Genomic DNA, 20,239 nt, shown 5'->3' with positions numbered 1-20,239 from the left:
GCACATGGAACCAAGAGCAGCACTTAAAAGAGGCACTATGCAAGTCTGGTTGCTTTTTTCGCTGTTTTGCTATCCCTCCGTCTGGCCATGTGCATTTGTTTTCAACGAAGCCTGGCGAAAAATCAATACATGGAGCGGTGGATAACGTTATATAACATGATATTATGACGTGTATGTTTCTGTCTTAACTGTCATAAACAAAAGATTGCATGTTACGGACAAAGGGGAGAGCGGTGGCCAGGTATTACACTGTTGCAAGGTTGGTTTTCAGCCATGAGACGTCAGGTGGAAGGCAGAGAGCCTCCATTCTCACTCATAACAAGTCACAAGTCATGTAGTGAACTATCACAATTACTGAGCTTTTTAATCAAGGTAAAAATGTAGCATAGCCACGGGAAAAATCCTGCTTAGTTTCTCTTTAGGGGGTTATCAGCTACACCAGACAGCTGTCCATGTCTGCCAGTGCTATTAACGCACATGTGAACACACTCCTTTTCACAAAGATAGACATGTTCTGAGATTCTCTTGATCTCACATTTAGCATTAAGAGGATGTATATTTGTGTAGATACATGCACTTATGGACTCAAAGAAAGACCGTTGCAAATATCTTTATGGTTTTACAGTACATTACATGTCTCTGAAAGCCTTTTTAACCAGTTCTGCAAATGCACTCTTGCATAAATTCAACACAAAGGCCTACCACCACGCACCCACACTTCCACACAGCCAACGTGTCATTGAGGGCTGACTCTCTCAGTGGAGATTTCTCAGTTTTTGCTCACTCTCATGGGTTCGGTCCAGGCTCCCTGATCCCCTCTGCTCCTCTGAGCCACTATTCCCTCACCAGCAGAGCTCAGTGTAGGTAGCCCTCTGTAGGAACAAGGGCAAAAGAGTGGTACAGAGAGACGGGAGGGGGGTAGATTAAGAGATGCAGAGGGTGAGGGATGAGGGATAAGGGGAGAAAGGTAAGGGAAGAGAGGAAGAGAACACGAGATGATGAAGAAAGGAACAAGAAGGAGGGTGAGCAAAGTGAGAGAGAGAGAGGAAGGGCAAAAAAAGGGAGTGTGTGTGTGTTAGTGTGTGTCTGTGTGTATGCTGATGAAATCTGCCGTCCTCAGCAGCCTCCCGTTAAAAGAAATCGGATTAGCTCTCCCTCCGGGAGAGAACCTCCAGGAATGCAGATGACGGATTGCGGCGCACAGGTTTCTCTCCTGGACTCTAAGAGGGCCTCACATACACACACACGCACAGACACACACTATCACCAGACAAAGAACTCAGTTTTCCACTCCTTTTCTCTCCAAAGGGCATTTCTTCATTTCCTCTCATTTATAAAAACATGATTGTACGTGATTGAAATGGAAAAAGGGGCGTCCTCAATGCTAATTCACTTTGTCCTATTGACTAAGCTTTTCCCCACATTGGCTTTGTCACTTGTCAGTTTTTCCAATTTGAAATGAGTTGATTTTGATTTGATTTAATTTATTTTTGAACAAAAAGAATCAGGGTCTAAATCACATTATTCCCCAAGTACAGTGAAGGTACAACAAATTATCTTGGTGACATTGGTTTACTGTAGGACCATAGCGACAGTTTTCCCAGAGACGTACAGATACAGTGGCAGCACAGATAGACAATGAAAGGATGCTGTGCCATGTTCTGTACATCTGTAATTTCTTTATACTGTAACATATTGTGTTTTTACTGAAATGTTTCTGCTGAAATGTAGAGATCAACTGTGTAACATTTCTACTGTAGTTCCTCTCAGTTTTCGCATCTGCTTAATTAAGACACACCTTGAGGCTAGAGACAGCAGATGGTTAGCCTAGGTTAGCATTAAGACCTGCAACATGGGAAACAGTAGCTTGGGTCTGTTCAAAGTTTTTTTTTTATGTTTGCTTGTTTTTAACTTAAAAGCTTCTACAAGCTTATTAACACATTACAGTATATGTTGTTTGTAAATTGTATATACAATCTCCTCGTATTTCTCAAAATGTTGTAGGTGTTGATGTCATCAGCAGAAGTTTATCACACTTTATCTAATCGTATACTATATATGTTTTAATCCACTCTGTTGGATTGTGATTAAACCGGAGTCTTTATTGTTCTCTCTTTCAGACTGGCATGGCGTTAACATATGACCCCGCTGCAATGCAGAACGGGTAAGAGCTCGATGGTCAATCCATCTTTGGCACCATCTACTCACCTCTTGGCTCTTTGGACCTTAGTCAATACCGCTGTCATACATGAAGATTAATGTAGTGTCTGCACTTTGTGACCGTTTGATTAAGGAAATCTATGTGGTCCATCAACTATTACTTTAACTGGTGGGGTCGGGTGAGGAATGAAGGGTAGCTCAGTGAGCTTGTGTGTGTTAACGTCTATGGGCCTCTAAGTATGCATGTGTTCCTGTGTGTTCCTGTGTCTTTATGTCATGACTTAATGGTGCTGTGGAAATAAATGACCCGGCGACGTGTTTTATTTTTCCCTGCAGTACTGAGGCAGGAAGGAGAGTGCTGAGGCTCTCCCCCTATCTCCCTCTGGCCTCAGTCATCCACAGGAAGCTCCTGACTCCCCGCTTCTTAAACCACTTATCCCTCTGTGACTCAGAGTCAATCTCAACCCAAAAAAAAGAAAGAAGAAAAATGATGAATAGCATCACTCATTACACACAGCCTGCCATGTAAAAGCCTGCTTTGCTGCAAATCCGCCAAATTATATTCCCACAGATATTAGCAACAGACCTGTTAGTGGGGGAACAGTTCTCTCCTAATACATTCAACCTGAAGTTTAGCCTAATGATCGTGTTCCTGAAAAAGGGGAAATAGGGTGAATTAAGTAGAAAAGAATGTAGGAGTAGTCAACTTTATTCAAATCTTAACACAATGTAGGAATAAATTACAACTTAATATGGTGAAACTAACAATGTAGAAGTATATACCCAGTTTAATTCACATGTTAATGCAAAGTAGAAAATGAAACTGCACTGAGACTTAAACTGAAAATGTAAAACAAAAATGCCACCTCACATTTCTCAGACTTTGCTTACTGGTAGATAAGAATTCAAGTGCAAATTGGATTAGTGAATGTAAAATATAATAATGATGCAAATTAGCCATATATAATGCATATATACAGTATATATATGCTATTGTGGGGCAGAATTTACATTTTCTAGTTTGCATTAATATCTGAATGAATTCTGTGAAAACGGTATACTTTCATAAGAGAACGTCAAAGAGAAAAGTTTTTGGATCACATTAAAACAAAGTTCAACCTACAAAGAAGGAGAGTGAATGTTGTTACAACATCTCATTAGTGACATGTGAAGGGTGTCTCAGCTGCTTTCTTATTCGTTGTTTTGCTAACATTGGTGCCTGGCATCTCTCAGGCTGCTGTATGTGTGAAAATAATGATTACATTGAAACATCAAAGTTTTTTTTTCCCAAGTATACAGTATGTTTTCTTCTCCACTGACCTTATTAAGACTCAGCATGTAGAGTTATTGAAGTGCTAATGCTTTCCTTTGCTATAAACTGAGCCTGCACATCTAAGCACTGTTTTTTAACCACATGAGGACATACTGTATATTTTTATTCTACATGTGAACTGACCTATGCATGAATAGACATGTTGCTAAAAGGTCATATGAGACTTACAGTATGTAATCTGACATAAATGCTCCTTGGGGTTTGACCCCGTGTCTAACTCCTCATTAAACCTCTGATTTCAAAACTACAAGAGTAATCCAGATAGACTCACATGGGATTTGGGAGTTGTAGTTCTTCTGTAAACATCAATCAAACAGAATATAATGAAAATGCATTGTATTTAACCATGTCGGGGGTAAGCCAGGGTTTTTTCCTCTGCAGTGAAGGAAACATATAATCAGGTCTTATTAAAATGAGGACAAGCAGACAAATAAATAGATAAAAGTTTTGAGTGGATGAAGAGTTACTGTTTGTCACGGACTCCAAACAGAACAATAGGGTTAAAATATAATGTAATACACGACATAAACCTTTAATTCTTATCCAGCATGGCATCTTGAAGCCTCATACATAACTTATCTAATGTCTTCAAGCAATAATATTATCTTGAGCTCAGGTGACAGAGACTATGGAGACGTCCCACTTAGCCTCCCGAGGGATCTCAGCAGCATTCGGTTGCTATAAACCTTCACCAATAAGATCACCTCACTTCTCCTGCAGCTCATGTCAAACCTTAGCTTCTTAAAATGCATTGAGTTTTCTCCAAGCTCAGCGTACAAGCGCGCCGTTTAAGCCGGCCAGCACAGCGCCGGGCAGGCTGGCCTTAGTGCTGGAATATGTGAGGAAAGAAATACAGACAACCTCCCACTTTATAGGATGACAAAGCTCTGTTTGATGTGATAAAACCTGACTTTTCAATTGAGAATACTATGAGACACTTCATGAAACTTTTATGTGGTGTTCAATGTATGGCCAAGAGTTTGCTCAGGAACAGTCTGCAGGATAAATCCACATTCTCTGTGTGTGTGTGTGTGTGTGTGTGTGTGTGTGTGCCTGTGTGTTTTTTTTATAATAAAGAGAGAGAAATATTTATATAGAAATAGATTTGTCAGTTAACAACCCATTTTTGTGTTAATAGAATGTCATATTTTTATTATGTATTTATCATTATGCACTTAAAATGGATTTGACAGACGTATTCCTCTCTTTTCTCCTTCCCCCTCTTCGCTCCTTCCTCTTTCTGTCCCTCTCTGTCTCTCAGGTTCTACTCCTCGCCTTACAGCATCGCCACCAACCGCATGATCGCACAGACCTCCATCACGCCCTTCATCGCTGCTTCCCCCGTTTCCACATATCAGGTGGGCCATAATGCACTGCATTATGGGTGAACTTCTGTCTGAGTGGATGTATAATAGGAGGGTTTGCTTTGTGTAGGATGGTATGGAAGAGAGGGGGCGGGCTGCAAAACCAGCGTGAGGTTCTCTCTTCTTTTCTCATAGTTTCTGCACCGCTCCAGCTGTGCCTGATGACATCTGTTTCGTAGGCGGCAGACACAACAGGCGTCAGAAAACAACCAACAAAAAAATAAAAAAGGGATTAGAAAAAGGCTGACGGGGTAGAAAAAAAAAAGAAAATCACCTACCGAGAATGAAAGTGTCTAGGAAAAACAAACAGTTCTGTCCCTTCTAGTTTCCTGACCTCTTTTGTGCTCCTGTAGCTGGTAATGCAATGAAGAAGTTTTTTTTATTTAATTTTATTTTTTGCCAACTTCGATACTATCACTTCCTCCTCCAAAGTGAATTTTCACATTCCTCACGGCTGTGATCTGTGAAGTAATGAAACAGAACACAAAAGCAACGTGAAAATTGGCTGTGCGAGATGTCAACAGCGTTACCCGTTTTCTGTCACTGCACATTTCACGCAGCACCCTTCGCCAAATCCAGACATGAAGAGGCACTGCCACTGTGCCCTCTCCCTCAGACGCTATCGTTTAACATCGGCTCTGTTTGGTATGCAGAGACAGACAGACGAGGTTAGCGAGCCAGAGAGAGGGGATGAAGGATAGACGGGAGAATAGAGGGGACAGATGGAGGGAGAGACAACCAGGGAGAGAAGGAAGGATGGTACGGTGGTGGTGGTGATGGTGATAGTGATGGCTCAGGTGGGGGAGGAGGGCAGGGGGAGGGGTGGCTGCTGAAGGTTGCTCTGCCCGTCTTTGAGGCACGCTTGATTAAAACTCTGGTCCAGTACCTGCAGTGGAGGAACAGGGGAAGGAGGAGGTGGGAGAAAAGTGGGCCAAGGCGCGCCTCTAATCCGCTCTCGGAAGGCTTCCCAAATTGATTTATCAAAAACAATGGTCAGGCTTTTGAGGAATATTAATCCTCACAGTTTCAATATCGGGCCGCTCTGCCGCCGCTTCCTGTAATATTGCCCTTCAGCCAGTCACGGCAGGAAGGTGAGTCCTTCATCTTCTGTTCAAGTACAAAGACACAGAGGAAAAAGAAAAAGAGAAGACAAGCCAGGCAGACATATAAGGCAGACAAAAGGAAATCACTTCCTTTTATGATGGAAACTATTGGCTTTATAATGAAAATCGCGAGGTGCATGGAAATGGCAGTATATGTCATTCATATTGTTATGTGTATGGTGAGTGGTTTCTTCCTTTTTTTTTTTTACTGAGCTCCTATTTTGATCGTATTGATTTATCAAATCTTCAAATGACCCATGCCAACAGCAGTGTTCTGGTGTTCCTTTAAGCCTGGCTCCGGTTAGCTTGAATGATGATTGGCTTTGTTTCCTGGAAAATCAGCTTTGATGATCCACATGACAGGAGCCAGCCGCGGCCAGATCACTACCAAGATCTCAGTTAGTGCCGCCAGCCAACTGCGGCCTGGTTTACATCACTGGCTCTGCAGACCTGCTCGCTGGGGGACTAAACATGTGACGGGCTGGTTGGCTGGTTGGCTGGTTGGCTGCATGGCTGGCGTGGCGGCTGGCTTACTAACTAGCGAACTGGCCGAATGTTTAGCTTTACGTGTGACTGGCTGGGTTGGAGGCCAACTGGCTGAGCGGGCGGCTGAACGACTGACTGACCAGCTCTTTGGCGTGCTGGCTGACAGGCTGTTTTAAATGGTAACACAAGCTGTGAAGTTCAGCCAGAGGTAGCTTCTTAGGTCATGCACATGATACCGTTCACTCACACTCAACCTTCTGCAGCTGTAGAATAACTTAGCTCACCAACTTTGTCTTGTAGAAAAGTCAAACTCAGTCTGTGAGAGCAGCTTGACAAAATCCAAGTCACGTCTGAGGACCAACACACGTTGTCGTCATTCAGCCGAAGCATCGGAATTAGTTTTCACGTCTCAATAGCACTTTCTGACATAACGGATGACAGATCCACCTGTGGCTGCATTTGAACAGGTTAAAACCAGAGGCTTCAGTTGAGTCCTACGAGGGCAACATTGGCATCGAGCAAATTATTATTGTAACCATGACAACCAAAGTCTTCTGGCCTTAAAAAAGTCATCACTGTAACCCAAACCACAATCCTTCCCTAAACCTAACCACAGCAGACTGTGACCATGTGTTCATTATTGTAACTTTAAAAGACTCTCCTAGTGGATGTATCGGACTATATATATTGTATTGGACAGACATGCTTCATATTAATATGTTCACTTGGGTAGTATTTGAATTACACTACTCCCTGGTAGCATTGAAATGGAAATAGTAAAAAAAAAAGACAGATACAACTCCCGTCATCCATCTGCACAGCTCTTATTTTTAAAATGTAGAAAAGCATTTTGGCATTTCTATTGAATAACTTCTAAGAGGATGAGGAGGGAAGATTGTGAAAGCGGTCATGGTCATGGTTTGAGGTTAATATGTTTTTAGCATTAGTATTAGGTGAGCTCAGTGGTGCTTTCTGCTTCATTCGTGTTGCTTTCTAATTGGTTATGTTGGTAAATCTGGGTGGTAGCAGCATGGGTATGGTTTGATCCTAAACTTCTTTTTTTCCATTTAATCAGCATAAATGAACATTTTTGTCCTCTTACATTTGGGACTCATGCAGTGTAGCGGAGCTGCAAATCTGACTTGCATCTAAGTCTCAAGACTACTGTCCAACACTCTATTAAATAAATCGCATGATGGTCATGCAGTATGTTGGTTGGAAAATGCTGATGATAAGTGAATAAACCAGATAAGCTTTTCTCTGTGTCTCTCTGTCATGCTGTTCAGCTGAGGAGAACAAATATTGCCATGTATAAACAGACAGACTTGGCTTCATGTTATAGGATATCCAGCTTGTTTAGGTGCGGATCCAAATCACGCGTTTGGGTTGGCTCAGAGGATTGATTGCTCTTATAGCAGATTATTCCATGTTTGTCTTTGTTTAATCTAATCATTATACCAGCATCAGTGGCCAGCCTGTGTGTTTGTCTGCCACCAGCTAATTCCTCTCTCCAGCACATCTAAAAGCTCTGTTTGTTCCTCCATTCCTCTGGTCTCTTGATCATTGTCTCTGTCACTGTTTCACCATCTCTTTAACTTTCTCATGCACATTTGTAAATAAGCATGTCTACATATGATTTCTTATGGTAAAAGCTTGGCACGTTTCTAGCTTATGAAAAAAAAAAAAGAAAGCCTCTGTTCACTTTCAAATTCCTTTTATTTTTTAATCAAAAAAAAAAAAAGTCCTGCTGGAATTTGTCTGTGTGCTCTAGCGGTCTGTCCCCAGTGTTTCCAAAACCCTTCACCCCTTTTGCAAAAGCACTGGGCATGGCATTAATGTTATTATTATAATAAGGACGGAACCTAATTTATGGGATCCATGCACAAGTCATACTGTTGGTAATAATGAGAAGGCAGGAGAGACATTTGCTGCCTCCAGACTTTCAAATTCTTTTAGTAATTCTTTGGCACAACTTAATCTGTGTAAAGTTCAGCCATTTTGGTGCATTAAAACCAGTGTAATCATTTTTTAAGTCCTTCGTACTCCAGAGTATTTGAACATATTTGTGAATATTTGAACAGCATTTATTGCCTTTACTTGATAAACTACTTGGATGGGACTAAAACTGAGGAATATTTTTACCATAATTTTACATTTTATGTGTTCCTCTTCAGGTCCAGAGTACGTCATGGATGCCTCATCAACAATATGTTATGCAACCTACAGTAAGTACTCTACCATTCACCTGCAGTAGCTGCCCTTGACTCCCCATTGGGGCCCACCTTTCACTGATAATCTATATTTAGATATTGTTATATATTGTATTGTTCTTTGGGTCGGCCATTTTGTTTCATTCACTCATTCATTTTCTATACCGCTTATCCTGCACTAGAGTCACGTAAGCTGGAGCCTATCTCAGCTAACTTCAGGTGAGAGGCGGGGTACACCCTGGACAGGTCGCCAGTCTATCACAGGGCTAATATAGACAGACAACCATTCACACTCTCATTCACACCGATGGCTGCTTGTCAATCCCATGGTCGCTGGTTCGAATCTAGCCTGGGCAACCTTGATAGGGCATCTTTCCTATTGTCCAATCTCTCTCTTTCTCAGTTTAGCTCCACACTTGACTCCACTTGTAAAATGTTCACAACACTTTTAGGCTTGGGCTATCATCGGACAGTCTTTGATTTATCATGGTATAAAACTCAGTGTGTGGTTGAGCAGTTACTGTAGCTTGCTGGTTTGACAATCATGAAGTCCAGGATTCGATTCCTGCCTCTGTTGTGTTTGTTGCATGTCATTCCTGTACTTCCTCTCTTTGTCAATTTCTTCTGCTGATTTAGCATGGCTTCAGCAATGGCTTTCAGCATTCACATGCATTTTCCTTATGGAAATTCTTTTTCTAGTTTTCCTCCAGTTTCTCCTTTCAACATCATGTTTCTCAGTGTTTTAAAGAGGAAGTTTGTGCTGAAAATAGTTTACAACAATTTTGTTTTGTATTTATAACAATAGGACTGATCAGAAAATCTGTCTGGAAGATCATTCAAGACACACTCCTCCTCCACTGCAGATCAAGTGTTAAACAAACAAAATTGCACATACTATGCACATGGTTTTATTGTGATAGCTAAATAATTACACTATACTTTTGTCCTGCTTCATAAAAGCACATTGTCCCATTCTGATAACCACATGCTTCCATCTTTCCGAGGCATGCAAACATATTTAGTTTTTTTTTTTTTTTTTTGGTTGGCAGTTTATAGGCATTTGTTATGCCAGGAAGCCATTCAGTGCCATTTACCAGACCACAGCACAAAACAGACAGGCTGTAGACTGTTGCTTTGGGTTACCAGCCGAGACAGCCGAGATGAGAAAAAAATTAGCATTAATTAGATTTCGCTCACTGACAACATAGCCTACAACAGTGAGTTATTTACATTGCACCCAGTGGTATTATGTCATCTTGGTTCAGGAGTGGAAATCAAAATACAGGTTTTCTATTAGTTATTTAATATTTTAATCACTGGTTAACTCGCCAATTAATATTACGCAAGATGTGATTTGAGAGATTTCACCTTTTTGATTTTACATCTAACAACCAGTGGAGAATATTAAGACAGCCTTAAATAGGTCTTCTTTCATACCCAGTCTTAGATCCGTATTTTCTGAATGTACCCACCACAGCATTGTTTAGTATATTTCCACGATCTGTCTCCCTGAGGTTAATACAACAAAGAGAATTAGTAGTTAAATAAAGTGTTTTAAGGTTTAGCTTTAATTGATCCTAGCGCCATAAGTGTTCTTGGGTTTGTTGCTTAGAGGTTTTAAATCTTTCTGCCAGAGGCTTTAATGTTTGCTTGAGGCTTTTTGTGGCCCCTGAAGCACATTCAGTTAACTTTGTTCGCCTCTGCACTCAGTTCATTCACCAGATGAGAGTATGAACCAGTCAAGGGCACATGTATTTGAATCTTTTCAGTCGTGAACCATTTTCTCAATAAATGTCTGACTTGGAGTCTGCTACAGTGCAGTGCTCTGCAAAGGGAAGTGCGCTGGAGTATTTCATACAGTGTAGTGAAACACATTACTGCAGATGTGTGTTATACTAATGTTAACTGTGCTACAGTACATAACAAGCATGTAAATATTGTGCTGCAGTTATATTTTTGTTGACGCAGAAAGTTAGTTTCGCTTTGGAAAATAAATTGCCACCCTATGAGTAACTTGATTTTTTTTCTCTCTTTCCAAAGTTACCTTTAATGAATCACACTGCTGCATAATTTAAATCCTGCTTTAGTATCTAAGTTCACTACTCTGTCCTAATGAGCAAATGAATATGCATGCAGGTGCATAGGTAGCACCTTACAATTAGAAGTTATGACCCAATATGTTTGGGGAATAATTAAGATGTATGTTGCAACACACAGTTTGGAAACTAAACAACTTAAAAGCCTCAATAAATAATGATAAGATAATTACCGTGCAGATTTTATATATTTTCCAGTAATATACAGTCATCTTTTTTGCAAGTTTTTAGATAATTATCACTAGAAAATGTAAATGCAAATTGATAAACAGTGTGGAAACAGGAAAATTGGTCACAAATGACCAAGAAAGCCAATTTTTAATATGATGTTCATTTGAATAGTCATTCTTAAATTAGGATATTCATATTCTAGTTGTTTTTTTAGTTGTTGCTGATTTTGTTTTCAAGAAAGGTTATGTTTGTTGCAAGCAATCCTATCAAAAGATCTTATTGACACTTTAATGTCAATAAGATTGTTAGCCTGAGTTAGGGAGGCAACTGTTCATGAGTCCCTCCAACTGAACAAATTGGGAAAACACTGGTCTCTGCAGCTGATGGTCCAGCACTCCCTCACTGGAGGAGTGCTCAGCCAGCCGCGTGGCTCCCTGCTGTGGCCATTTACCACTCAGTCCTACCCATCTCACTTCCACTCCCGCTGTGGGACAGTGAACATGTAATCTGGTCGCAGCAGGCCACCAGCCAGGCAGACACACACACACGCACACCACACCCAGCTGCAGCTGCCCTCCAAGCCACCCAGTTTGCCTTTCAGTCAGACAACCTCCTGCCTCTCCTACCAGTATCTTAACTCACCCAGCCTCCTCTTCCCTGTCATCCTGTGCCACCTTTCACAGTCAGCGCTGCACTTTCCCGGTGATACTTGTTTCACACAGAATTGGAGCCAGCTCACAAACAAGCCAACTATTTTTTGCTGCTGCTGCTCCTGTGTCAGTCTGTTGTGAGAGTGAGCTTGTGTTACTGCTCATGTTTTCCTGATGCATGTTTGTGTGCTCTGATGTTATGTATTGCCATATGTATGGGCCATACTGGTTAATCCCAACCAGCCCGTATGGCTGCCAGACCTCTTGGAGCCATTGGCATTAGCCACTAGCCAGTAGCCACATTGTACTGTGGTGTGTATCTCATCAGGCCTTCATGCCAGCAGTAGTCATGTGGCCATATCCGTCCCCATGGCCCTGTCCCCATTGTGTTCTCTGTCACCAAACGGCTGCTAGGCGCTAACCCCAGCTGTCACAGCCGTCAGTGGATCATAGCTACCAATCTGTCTCCCTTTATGACCCGTGCTCATATCAACTACCAGCCACATACACAGCAGACTGCCCCTTACACTCACACAGCCTGCCACCAGCTCAGTGAATCACATCAAATTAGCCAAGCGTGCTAGCTTCACGAGCTCAGGGGGGCTACTCAAAGCATTAAAAACCAATTGCTTGTGCTACAATTTGGCCGCTCCCGCCTCGTGTCGCATGTTAGGCCAGTGGAGCGTTGTGTGGTGGCGCTCATGGTGTCCGGGCAATATGGAGGCGGCCGTGCATGGAGAGGTCACAGCTAGCCAGCCAGACTGTGTGTCCCTATTTACAATATAGTGCAATTTATACTCTCTGCTGAATTTGTGGACAATAACTAATGGATTGCACTGCACGCTACTTTTTGTTTTGTGCAGCACAACAAAGTTCGATTCCTTTTACAACGTACCACATTATAATGATGATGCACAAACAAAAGCCATCCTCCCATATTGTGGCCAGCTCTTACACTAGGCTACATTACGCTCAAAATGCCAACAATGGGCTTGGTTTGCTGTAAACTGAACTAATGTCACAAATCACAAACGGACAATCCCTAAACAGCTAACCTCATGTTCCAACAGTCAACTGTGTCGGTTTCTGTCTGAGAAAACAGTTTTGTTGTTTTTCTTTGCCACACATAATCACAAAGACTTTTATCAGACTAATTTGATTCATGGGATGCTTCCAACAAATTTCATATTTTGTATAAAAGCTACTTTTTTCCAGTCAGATTTAGTTAATTTAGCTGGATCATAGATATTCTGTGGTTGGAACGAGGAAAGACGATACCTTTTACACTGTCCCTCCAGCTGTGGTTGCATCTGCTGCAGCAAGTAAACAGAGCACAATGTTATAATAGCCTCAATTTGAGTCTCTCATTCATTGGCGGCCAGATGACATTAGCTGTTGCTGAATTTAAGGGTGTATTTCCTAGTTTAATAAATCCCCCCTGTTAATTCCTGCTGTGAGCCGCCTTCCACTGAGAAGAACTCACTCAGAGATGATAGACTAACCTTAAATATGTTAATTGCAGCAGCTCTCACTGGGGGAAATTTAGCTTGTTTGTAAAATGATGTAAAGGGTCGATAGAGCTATTGTTAAAAACCTTCCTGCTGTGTTACTGCATTGATTCCTTTCCTTATTTTGATGTTTTCTTTATTTCAGCTTCCCAGTGTTTTTTTTTTATTTAAACCCCCATTAAAAAATAGTGTTAAACTGTGATTTGCTGGAAATAATAGATGATGTTAAATGTTGTTGAAGCTGAGAACAACCTGACCTGAGAGACGGCTTATTGTGCAGCGAGCAGAGAGCTTTACAGCATGCACCACTTTGGCAAAGGTGTTTTTATCTGACTAGATTAAGTTTGACAAGTCCATCCATACGAAACTGGACTTCATCCCACAGAGGAGTGGGCACTTTGTTAGCTGTAAGAGAGAAAGGCGAGAGAGAACAGTTTTCAAATTTTGTTTATCCCCAATTAATGGGCAAGATGCACTCAGTGTGCGACTTGATAGAAAGTGACAGTGTGTTTTTTAAGAGGACAGCTAAATGAAGTTGCAGTCTGTTCTTCCAGGCGTTGTTCTTCTTTCTTTTTTTTTCTTCTGTGTATCATCCATCCTCCCTCCCTTTCCCTCTCACACACACTGTCTCTCAGATCTCCTAATGCTGTGCTCTGTTTGGCAGTTAGGCGTGGGATGTCAGAACGGCGCAGCCATTCGCCTTTCATGCTCTGTTCTTTGGTCGGCCGCTACACCAGTCAGCAGACCTTGTAGAAGAGCGAACTGAAAGAACTATAAGCCCCAGAAGACAAACGCACAGATGCACAACTGCACATAAACACACACAGCGTTTGAGCGCAGAGACACAGGTCTTAATGGACTTACGTACAGATCATCAATCACACACACAAACTCTCAAATTCACTTTGCGGTGCCAAAGAGTACCGGAGTAGCTGCAGTGCCAGCCAAGCGCAGCATTGCCGTCTTTCCCCATGACTTATCCATCCTCTTTTTCCCCCTTCCCCTCACTCTGAACTGTATGTGCTTCAAGTATGTATTTGCCAGAGTGCACTGGCCCTTACATACAAAAGGTGAATTATTGAATTCCCCTCCGTCGCGCCGCAGCCAGTTCTCCCTGGCTCTGCCGTTGAATAGAAGGGCTTGCTGGGCCTCTTAGAATTGAACCATAACTATCTGCCCTCATCAGATGGGGGTGAATCGGTGCACTGTGTGATACCCATCTCCCCACCTGACATTAAAAACGCTCCGCGGACTCAGAGGGGGAACATTATGTTGGTCTCATGGATTTGACTGGCGAGGCAGAATTTGAGACAGGGCTACAGTCGTCCTTGAGTTGCTCTCGCTGCTCTTTCTCTCCTCGCTCTATCTTTTCATCCCATCCTCTCTTCCTTTCTGTACACGTCTCTCTCATTTCTCCCTCGATTTTCCTCACTGCATCCCTCCTCATTCTCTTTTTTCATCTGCTGAAAGATTTTCTTTCTTTCTTTTTTTTTTAGCTGTGTCGGTGCCAGCAAAAAAAAAAGAAAAAAGTCTGTTCAGGGTTAAAGTTTCATTCACATAAGAGAGATATTGTTGCAGTGCCACAGGGTGACTGACAGAGAGATTGAGCGGCTGCATTTTCACTATAGGCTCTTGGATATTACCTTGAAAAATTCTGCAACAGTCAGAAAAATACATTTTGAGACACAAGCTGATATGCTTTGCTGGACAGGCTTTATTAGCTGGCTGTGTTTTCTAATTGGATTTCTAATCTTTTTTTGCTTTTGTAAATGGAGTAAATATTCTGAAGAGATCCTTGTGTGTGAAATGATCCATTTGTCTACAGAAGGCAGTCGGAGAATGGTTGATAAACAAGCGCAGTCCGAGCGTGAAGAGGAATGGACCTCCCATGAAGACATGACAAATACTGTTACATGCTTCATCTAGCATCCTTATCCCCTCTCATACACACATATATACATGTACACACAAGCACACACACACTACTAATCCATCAGCTGATCCATCCAAATAATGTGTCGTCCTCATTGAGGACAACTTGGTGGTTTCTTTTTTTATAGTAACCTCATTATTTTAAGCATTTTACCCTCACAAACGGCCAGTGACCAAATTAACAGTTTGGAAACAGCCACGAACACATGAGACCGTCATGAACAATCTCAGTCATGTGCCCATATTTTGACCTATAATTGCAGTCTACTGCCCCCCACATGCCATCTGGTGTCATTTTCAAAATGCAAATTTCCGAGGTAAAACATTTCCGAGTAATTCAATCTGTGTCCTCTGAGATATTACCCATGATGGACAGACAAATTAATCAATAAGTGGAAGGAGGCTGATCCATTATCCCTCTCATTTTCATTTCATTGTGGAGGACAAATAGATACACAGTAGATAAACATCTTTGCCAGAGGTGAGAAATCCTTCACTGGTTTCGGTCTTCATGTGTTAATCTGCTAACATGCTTCGCTGTGGCCCCTTCGCTGCTTCATTTTCACTGTAATGATTCTCTTTTCCCTGTAGGTCTGTCTCATATTTGCAATTAAGCTTTTCCAAACCCTCGGAAAATGAGATTTCAAATTTCAATGTGATGGCGAAGGCCAAGATAAGCCGCTATCTGCATCACTGTCCACTTGTGAGGCTTCGCTCACTGCTAGTCATCAGTCTGCACGACTTCTTCTCTGCTACTTCACTCGGTTGAGATTAGTGTTTCACCTTCCTTGCTGTGGCAGGCGGTGTCTTGTAGTCAGACAGTAGGGCAGCCCTCGTAGTCTGTTAGCCCCAAGGAGGGATTCATGCTGTGGATTAGAGTGGAAGACCCAGGATGCTGGCTCCCTTTTCTGGGCTTATCCGAATAGAAAGGTGCTTCAGGGCATCTGGAGACTGCGGTCGGAGTGGAGGTAGGTTAAGATAAAGTTATGGGCGGCTGTTGTTGTAAATTTTAACAGAGCACAAATACCAAACAAGAACACATAAACAAACCCATTGACATCATGAAATAAAATAGAAAAATAGATTAAAAAAAGACAAAAAAAACAAACATGAGCGCTGTCTACGGTAATACGATAACTTAGCTAGAAACTTTTTGTGTGTGTGGTTTCTATGGATACAGTTTCATTACCATTTCAGTATATACCCTTCAGGTGGGCGAGCAGTATTAAGGGTCCCTGGCATGCTTTACTGTATATAGTTTCCAGTCAATCATCAGCAGATGTTCAGTAGCACCAGTCTTTCCAGACCAATAACGACTGACTGAACAAGCTCATTCTGTGTCTGTGTGTGTGTCTGTGTGTGTGTGTGTGTGTGTGTGTGTGTGTGTGTGTGTGTGTGTGTGTGTGTGTGTGTGTGTGTGTGTGTGTGTGTGTGTGTGTGTGTGTGTGTGTGTGTGTGTGTGTGTGTGTGTGTGTGTGTGTGTGTGTCACTGGAGTTGGTGAAAACGTCTGTGCAGTACCTGGGCTGTAGCAGAATTACTCCAGCTCTGTGGCATGAAGCTGGAACACCTCTGCAAGTATCCCGCAGTGCGCATGTCACACAAAAACACACTAAACATACACACACCGGCATCAGTATCCAAACCACAGAACCTCACATGGAGAAACCAACTGTCAAATAGCAGCGAGGAATGTGTCGAGTCAAGTGCGTGTCTGCTTTCATGTGGACAACACAAGTGACGCTTTGTTAGAGTGAAAGACTCGGGGAATACAGCCTCCGTCCTTCTTGAGGTTTTTAATGCTCCCCTGTCTGTCTTTTTTTCCTCTTTTTCCTTTTTTTCTTCCTCCGCAACTTTCACATTTGAAAACTTTTCATTGTTCGTGCCCCGCGCTTACTTCTTACCAGGCTGTGAGAGATTAGTGATAGATTTTCTGAATAGTACACTATGCTCGCTTTCAATAACCAGATGCCTGCTTGCAAGCGGTGAAACTTTAGGGCCTAAGAGGGAGGATCAGCGCGTCAGTTTCTCTTTGTGGCCTCGGGCTGTTTTCACTTAGAACGAGGGCATTGCCACAGCCTCAAGGTAGTGATACATCAACACTGGTTTGAAGCAACAGTGCAGGTAGGCAATAATGTTGGATATTATAACCTGCAGCAATAATAGAGATGAGCAAAATGGCGATCTGTAGTGATGATCTGATCAGGTTTTCTAGTGTTGATACTCAACACAGTTTTCATCAGAAGGAGCCAGTCTGAAGCAGATCAGTATAAATGATCAGTATAGGATTATTCTTTGGAGTTTCTTCCTGTAAACATTATAAACAGTTTGCTATTTACCACGAGCAGTTCCTCATTGTGTGTTGTAATACAATTATGTGTTCCAAAATCTCTTGTTTTGGTTCTTGGCTTTTTAACATTTCACATTGATCTCCCTGAACTGCTCGCTTCACAAAACAAATATCAAATATTACAAAAGGAAATGATTGCATCTATTACAGACATTTTTTATATTTATTCTTCAGCAAAAATGAATTCCTTTGCATCATTTCATTATATTTACAGTCGGATTATTTCATTTTTTATTCTATTTTACATCTGCTGGACTTCAGTGGGATGTGCTGGACATAACAACACCACAAAAGCTTATAAAATGAAATGATTATTTTTCCAAGTCCCCTGCTTTATATTAAGATCTTAAAATTATATTGCGATCATGCCTCAGGGCTTTATCTGAAATATGTTTTTAAATGCAAGGCCACTACTTTTAACAGGCTATTTTTAAACAGTGGTATTAATTAAAGTAATTTAAAGTCCTACCACCACTAGATAGAATCAGATCAAGCTTCCTACCTGACAGGGATGTAAACCATCTACACATGGCGGAGATCCTTCAGCCTTAATGGGTCAGGTGGTAAAAACGTTCTGATCAGCCAATTTAAAGACCAATGAAGCAATGAAAATCAACTGATACCGATCAGTGCTCCATCAGCTGAAGCGTCACTGTTTACTTGTAATGAGCGGCCATTAAAATACACCGCTGGTTATAAAATTTTTACAAGATTCCTTATGCACTATACATTGTCTCAGGTCGTTGAGTATATATCACTGTATTTAACAACCGGAGGGCTGATATCATCTGTCTCTAGTCTGGAACAGGATCAATATCGTCTTAAGCAGGATGGGCTTTTTACAAACACACACACACACACACACACACACATACACACACCAAGACGTGCACACATTGAAGGGATCTAAACGCATCATCTCATACATTTGGAACAGATCTACAGCGTCTGTTATCCTGCGCTATTTCTTATACATACACACACACAAACACAAGAGGAGAGGACAAATCAAAAACATATATTGTCTATTTGTGTCAGTGTCTTTCTCATTTTCTTTCCTCTATAGTCTGACAGTGGACACACACACAAACACACACATGCACGCACATACGCGCACAATAAAACCCCCTCTCTCACAGACACTCAGTCTCACAAACACAGAAAATCGAAATCACAAATCGGCTTAACTCTCCCTGACACGTCTGTGAATTAAGCCTTTCCGTTGCTCTCCCTTTCCCATTATAAAGGCATTGTCAGAGGCTGAATCAGTAACAGGTAGCCCACAGCTCCTGCTGCTTCTCTCTCGCTCTTCTCTTTGGCTCTCCTTCCCTCTTCCTCACCTTCTCTCCTCTCTCTTTGTCTTCTCTCACTCTCTCCTCGTGTGTCCCTCAGCCTTTCTCTCTAATTCTCTCTCCCGTCTCCCTCCTGTCCGTCTCTCCTCGCTCCCGTCTTCCTCATGACCTCCATCAGCTCTCTCCTTAATCATCACTCCTGTCCTCACGCAGTCTTTCTCTCTCTCTCTCTCTCTCCTCATTTCCCCTCTCCTTTTTTTCATCTATCACAGCCAGTGGTGGAAAGGAACTAAGTACTAGGTATTTTCATGTTGTGATAGTTTACACTTCTACTTCGCTGCATTTCATGATGGGAAACACTTTTTCCTCCTCTGCCTTTATTTGACAGCTTAAAGTTACTACCTACTTTGCCAGTTCAGTCTTTAGATACAAATCATTTGTTCAGTTTATAAAATATGATGCATTATTATACATTAAATCACCCAGCAGCATGTGAAGTTGTTAAATTTATCCCCACTTGCAGCCACTACATTAAAATCCTGCTTACACATTAATGCATCAGCAATAAAACTCCAATAATATGTAATAATTTATCTATTCATGAAGCCGATACTAAGTAGCTTCCAACTGGTGATGGACTAAATCACATCGCATCATTGAAACTTAGTAATGCGAAAATTTTGAAAATCGGTTGCTAGGGAACATCTGTAGTGCTGTCAAAAGAAAAGACACCATATGTATCTGCATGTGAGGACAAACAGCTGCTCCTCTGGTGCAGTCAGAACAGCTGCGAGTCACCCCTCAGCACTACAGCCCATAATATTCAACAGCCCTGTGGAGACCTTTCAGTTACTGGGAACTGCTATTTCCCAAGACCCTGAAGCCGAAGACCAACAACATCAGCCCCGTCCTCACAAAAAGGGGACCAGCAGAGGATGTGTACTTTTTTCTCTGTGGCAGCTGAGGAAGTGTGTTCCTCCACAGGAGCTGCTGAGCCAGTTCTTCACCGCAGTCTTCAAATCCGTCCTGTGCACATCCATCACAGTGTGGTTCAGAGCAGCCATAAAACAGGATGGGAACAGTCTGCAGCGAACAGGAAGGCCAGTAGAGAAAACAAAATCATTGGTAGTCCCCTGCCCACCCTCCAGGATTTGTACTGTTTCAACTGCTCTACACCAAACAGCCCGGTCCACCAGAGCCGTTTCTGTCCTCCGCCTCATGAATAGCTGACCACTATCATCTGTAGCTACTTGTGTCTTCAGATAGTTATTGCACCCTGCTTCACACCTACAAATACACACACATGTTCTTCATTGTTTGTCTTCTACTATATGGTCTATGTTGCTTTTTGGTGTGTGTGTGTTGCCTCTAAACAATACTGTATGTTGTAGGCTGTCTGCAACTTGAGTCACCAGCAGCTGGAGCCAAATTCTGTATCTGTGTTACCATACTTGGCCTTTAGATCTGATTCTTCATCTAATGATGCAGAAATCTCCACTTTGTGAGCACTCAACGACATCAAGGCCGGGTTTGAACAATGTAAGAGATGCTGCAGCCGCAATACTTCTCCCACCATTGATCTTAGC

The 20,239-nt window shown here is 42.0% G+C and overlaps 1 protein-coding gene across 7 annotated transcripts in view; it reads left to right on the top strand.

Moving 5' to 3' along the window:
- Positions 1 to 20,239, top strand: part of LOC146978555 (RNA-binding motif, single-stranded-interacting protein 3) — a 260,610-nt gene that overhangs the window by 229,011 nt on the left and 11,360 nt on the right. For all 7 annotated transcript variants that reach the window (XM_085791302.1, XM_085791295.1, XM_085791297.1 and 4 more), the window contains 3 exons: positions 2,121 to 2,164; positions 4,755 to 4,851; positions 8,621 to 8,671. In XM_085791302.1, coding sequence (XP_085647428.1) covers positions 2,121 to 2,164; positions 4,755 to 4,851; positions 8,621 to 8,671 — 192 coding nt within the window. The remainder of the gene's footprint in view (positions 1 to 2,120; positions 2,165 to 4,754; positions 4,852 to 8,620; positions 8,672 to 20,239) is intronic.

The sequence above is a fragment of the Trachurus japonicus genome, chromosome 11 (genome assembly GCF_045865225.1).
Source record: "Trachurus japonicus isolate A0001 chromosome 11, Traja_1.0".
Classification (NCBI taxonomy): Eukaryota; Metazoa; Chordata; class Actinopteri; order Carangiformes; family Carangidae; genus Trachurus; species Trachurus japonicus.
This window is presented reverse-complemented; position numbering and strand designations above follow the sequence as displayed.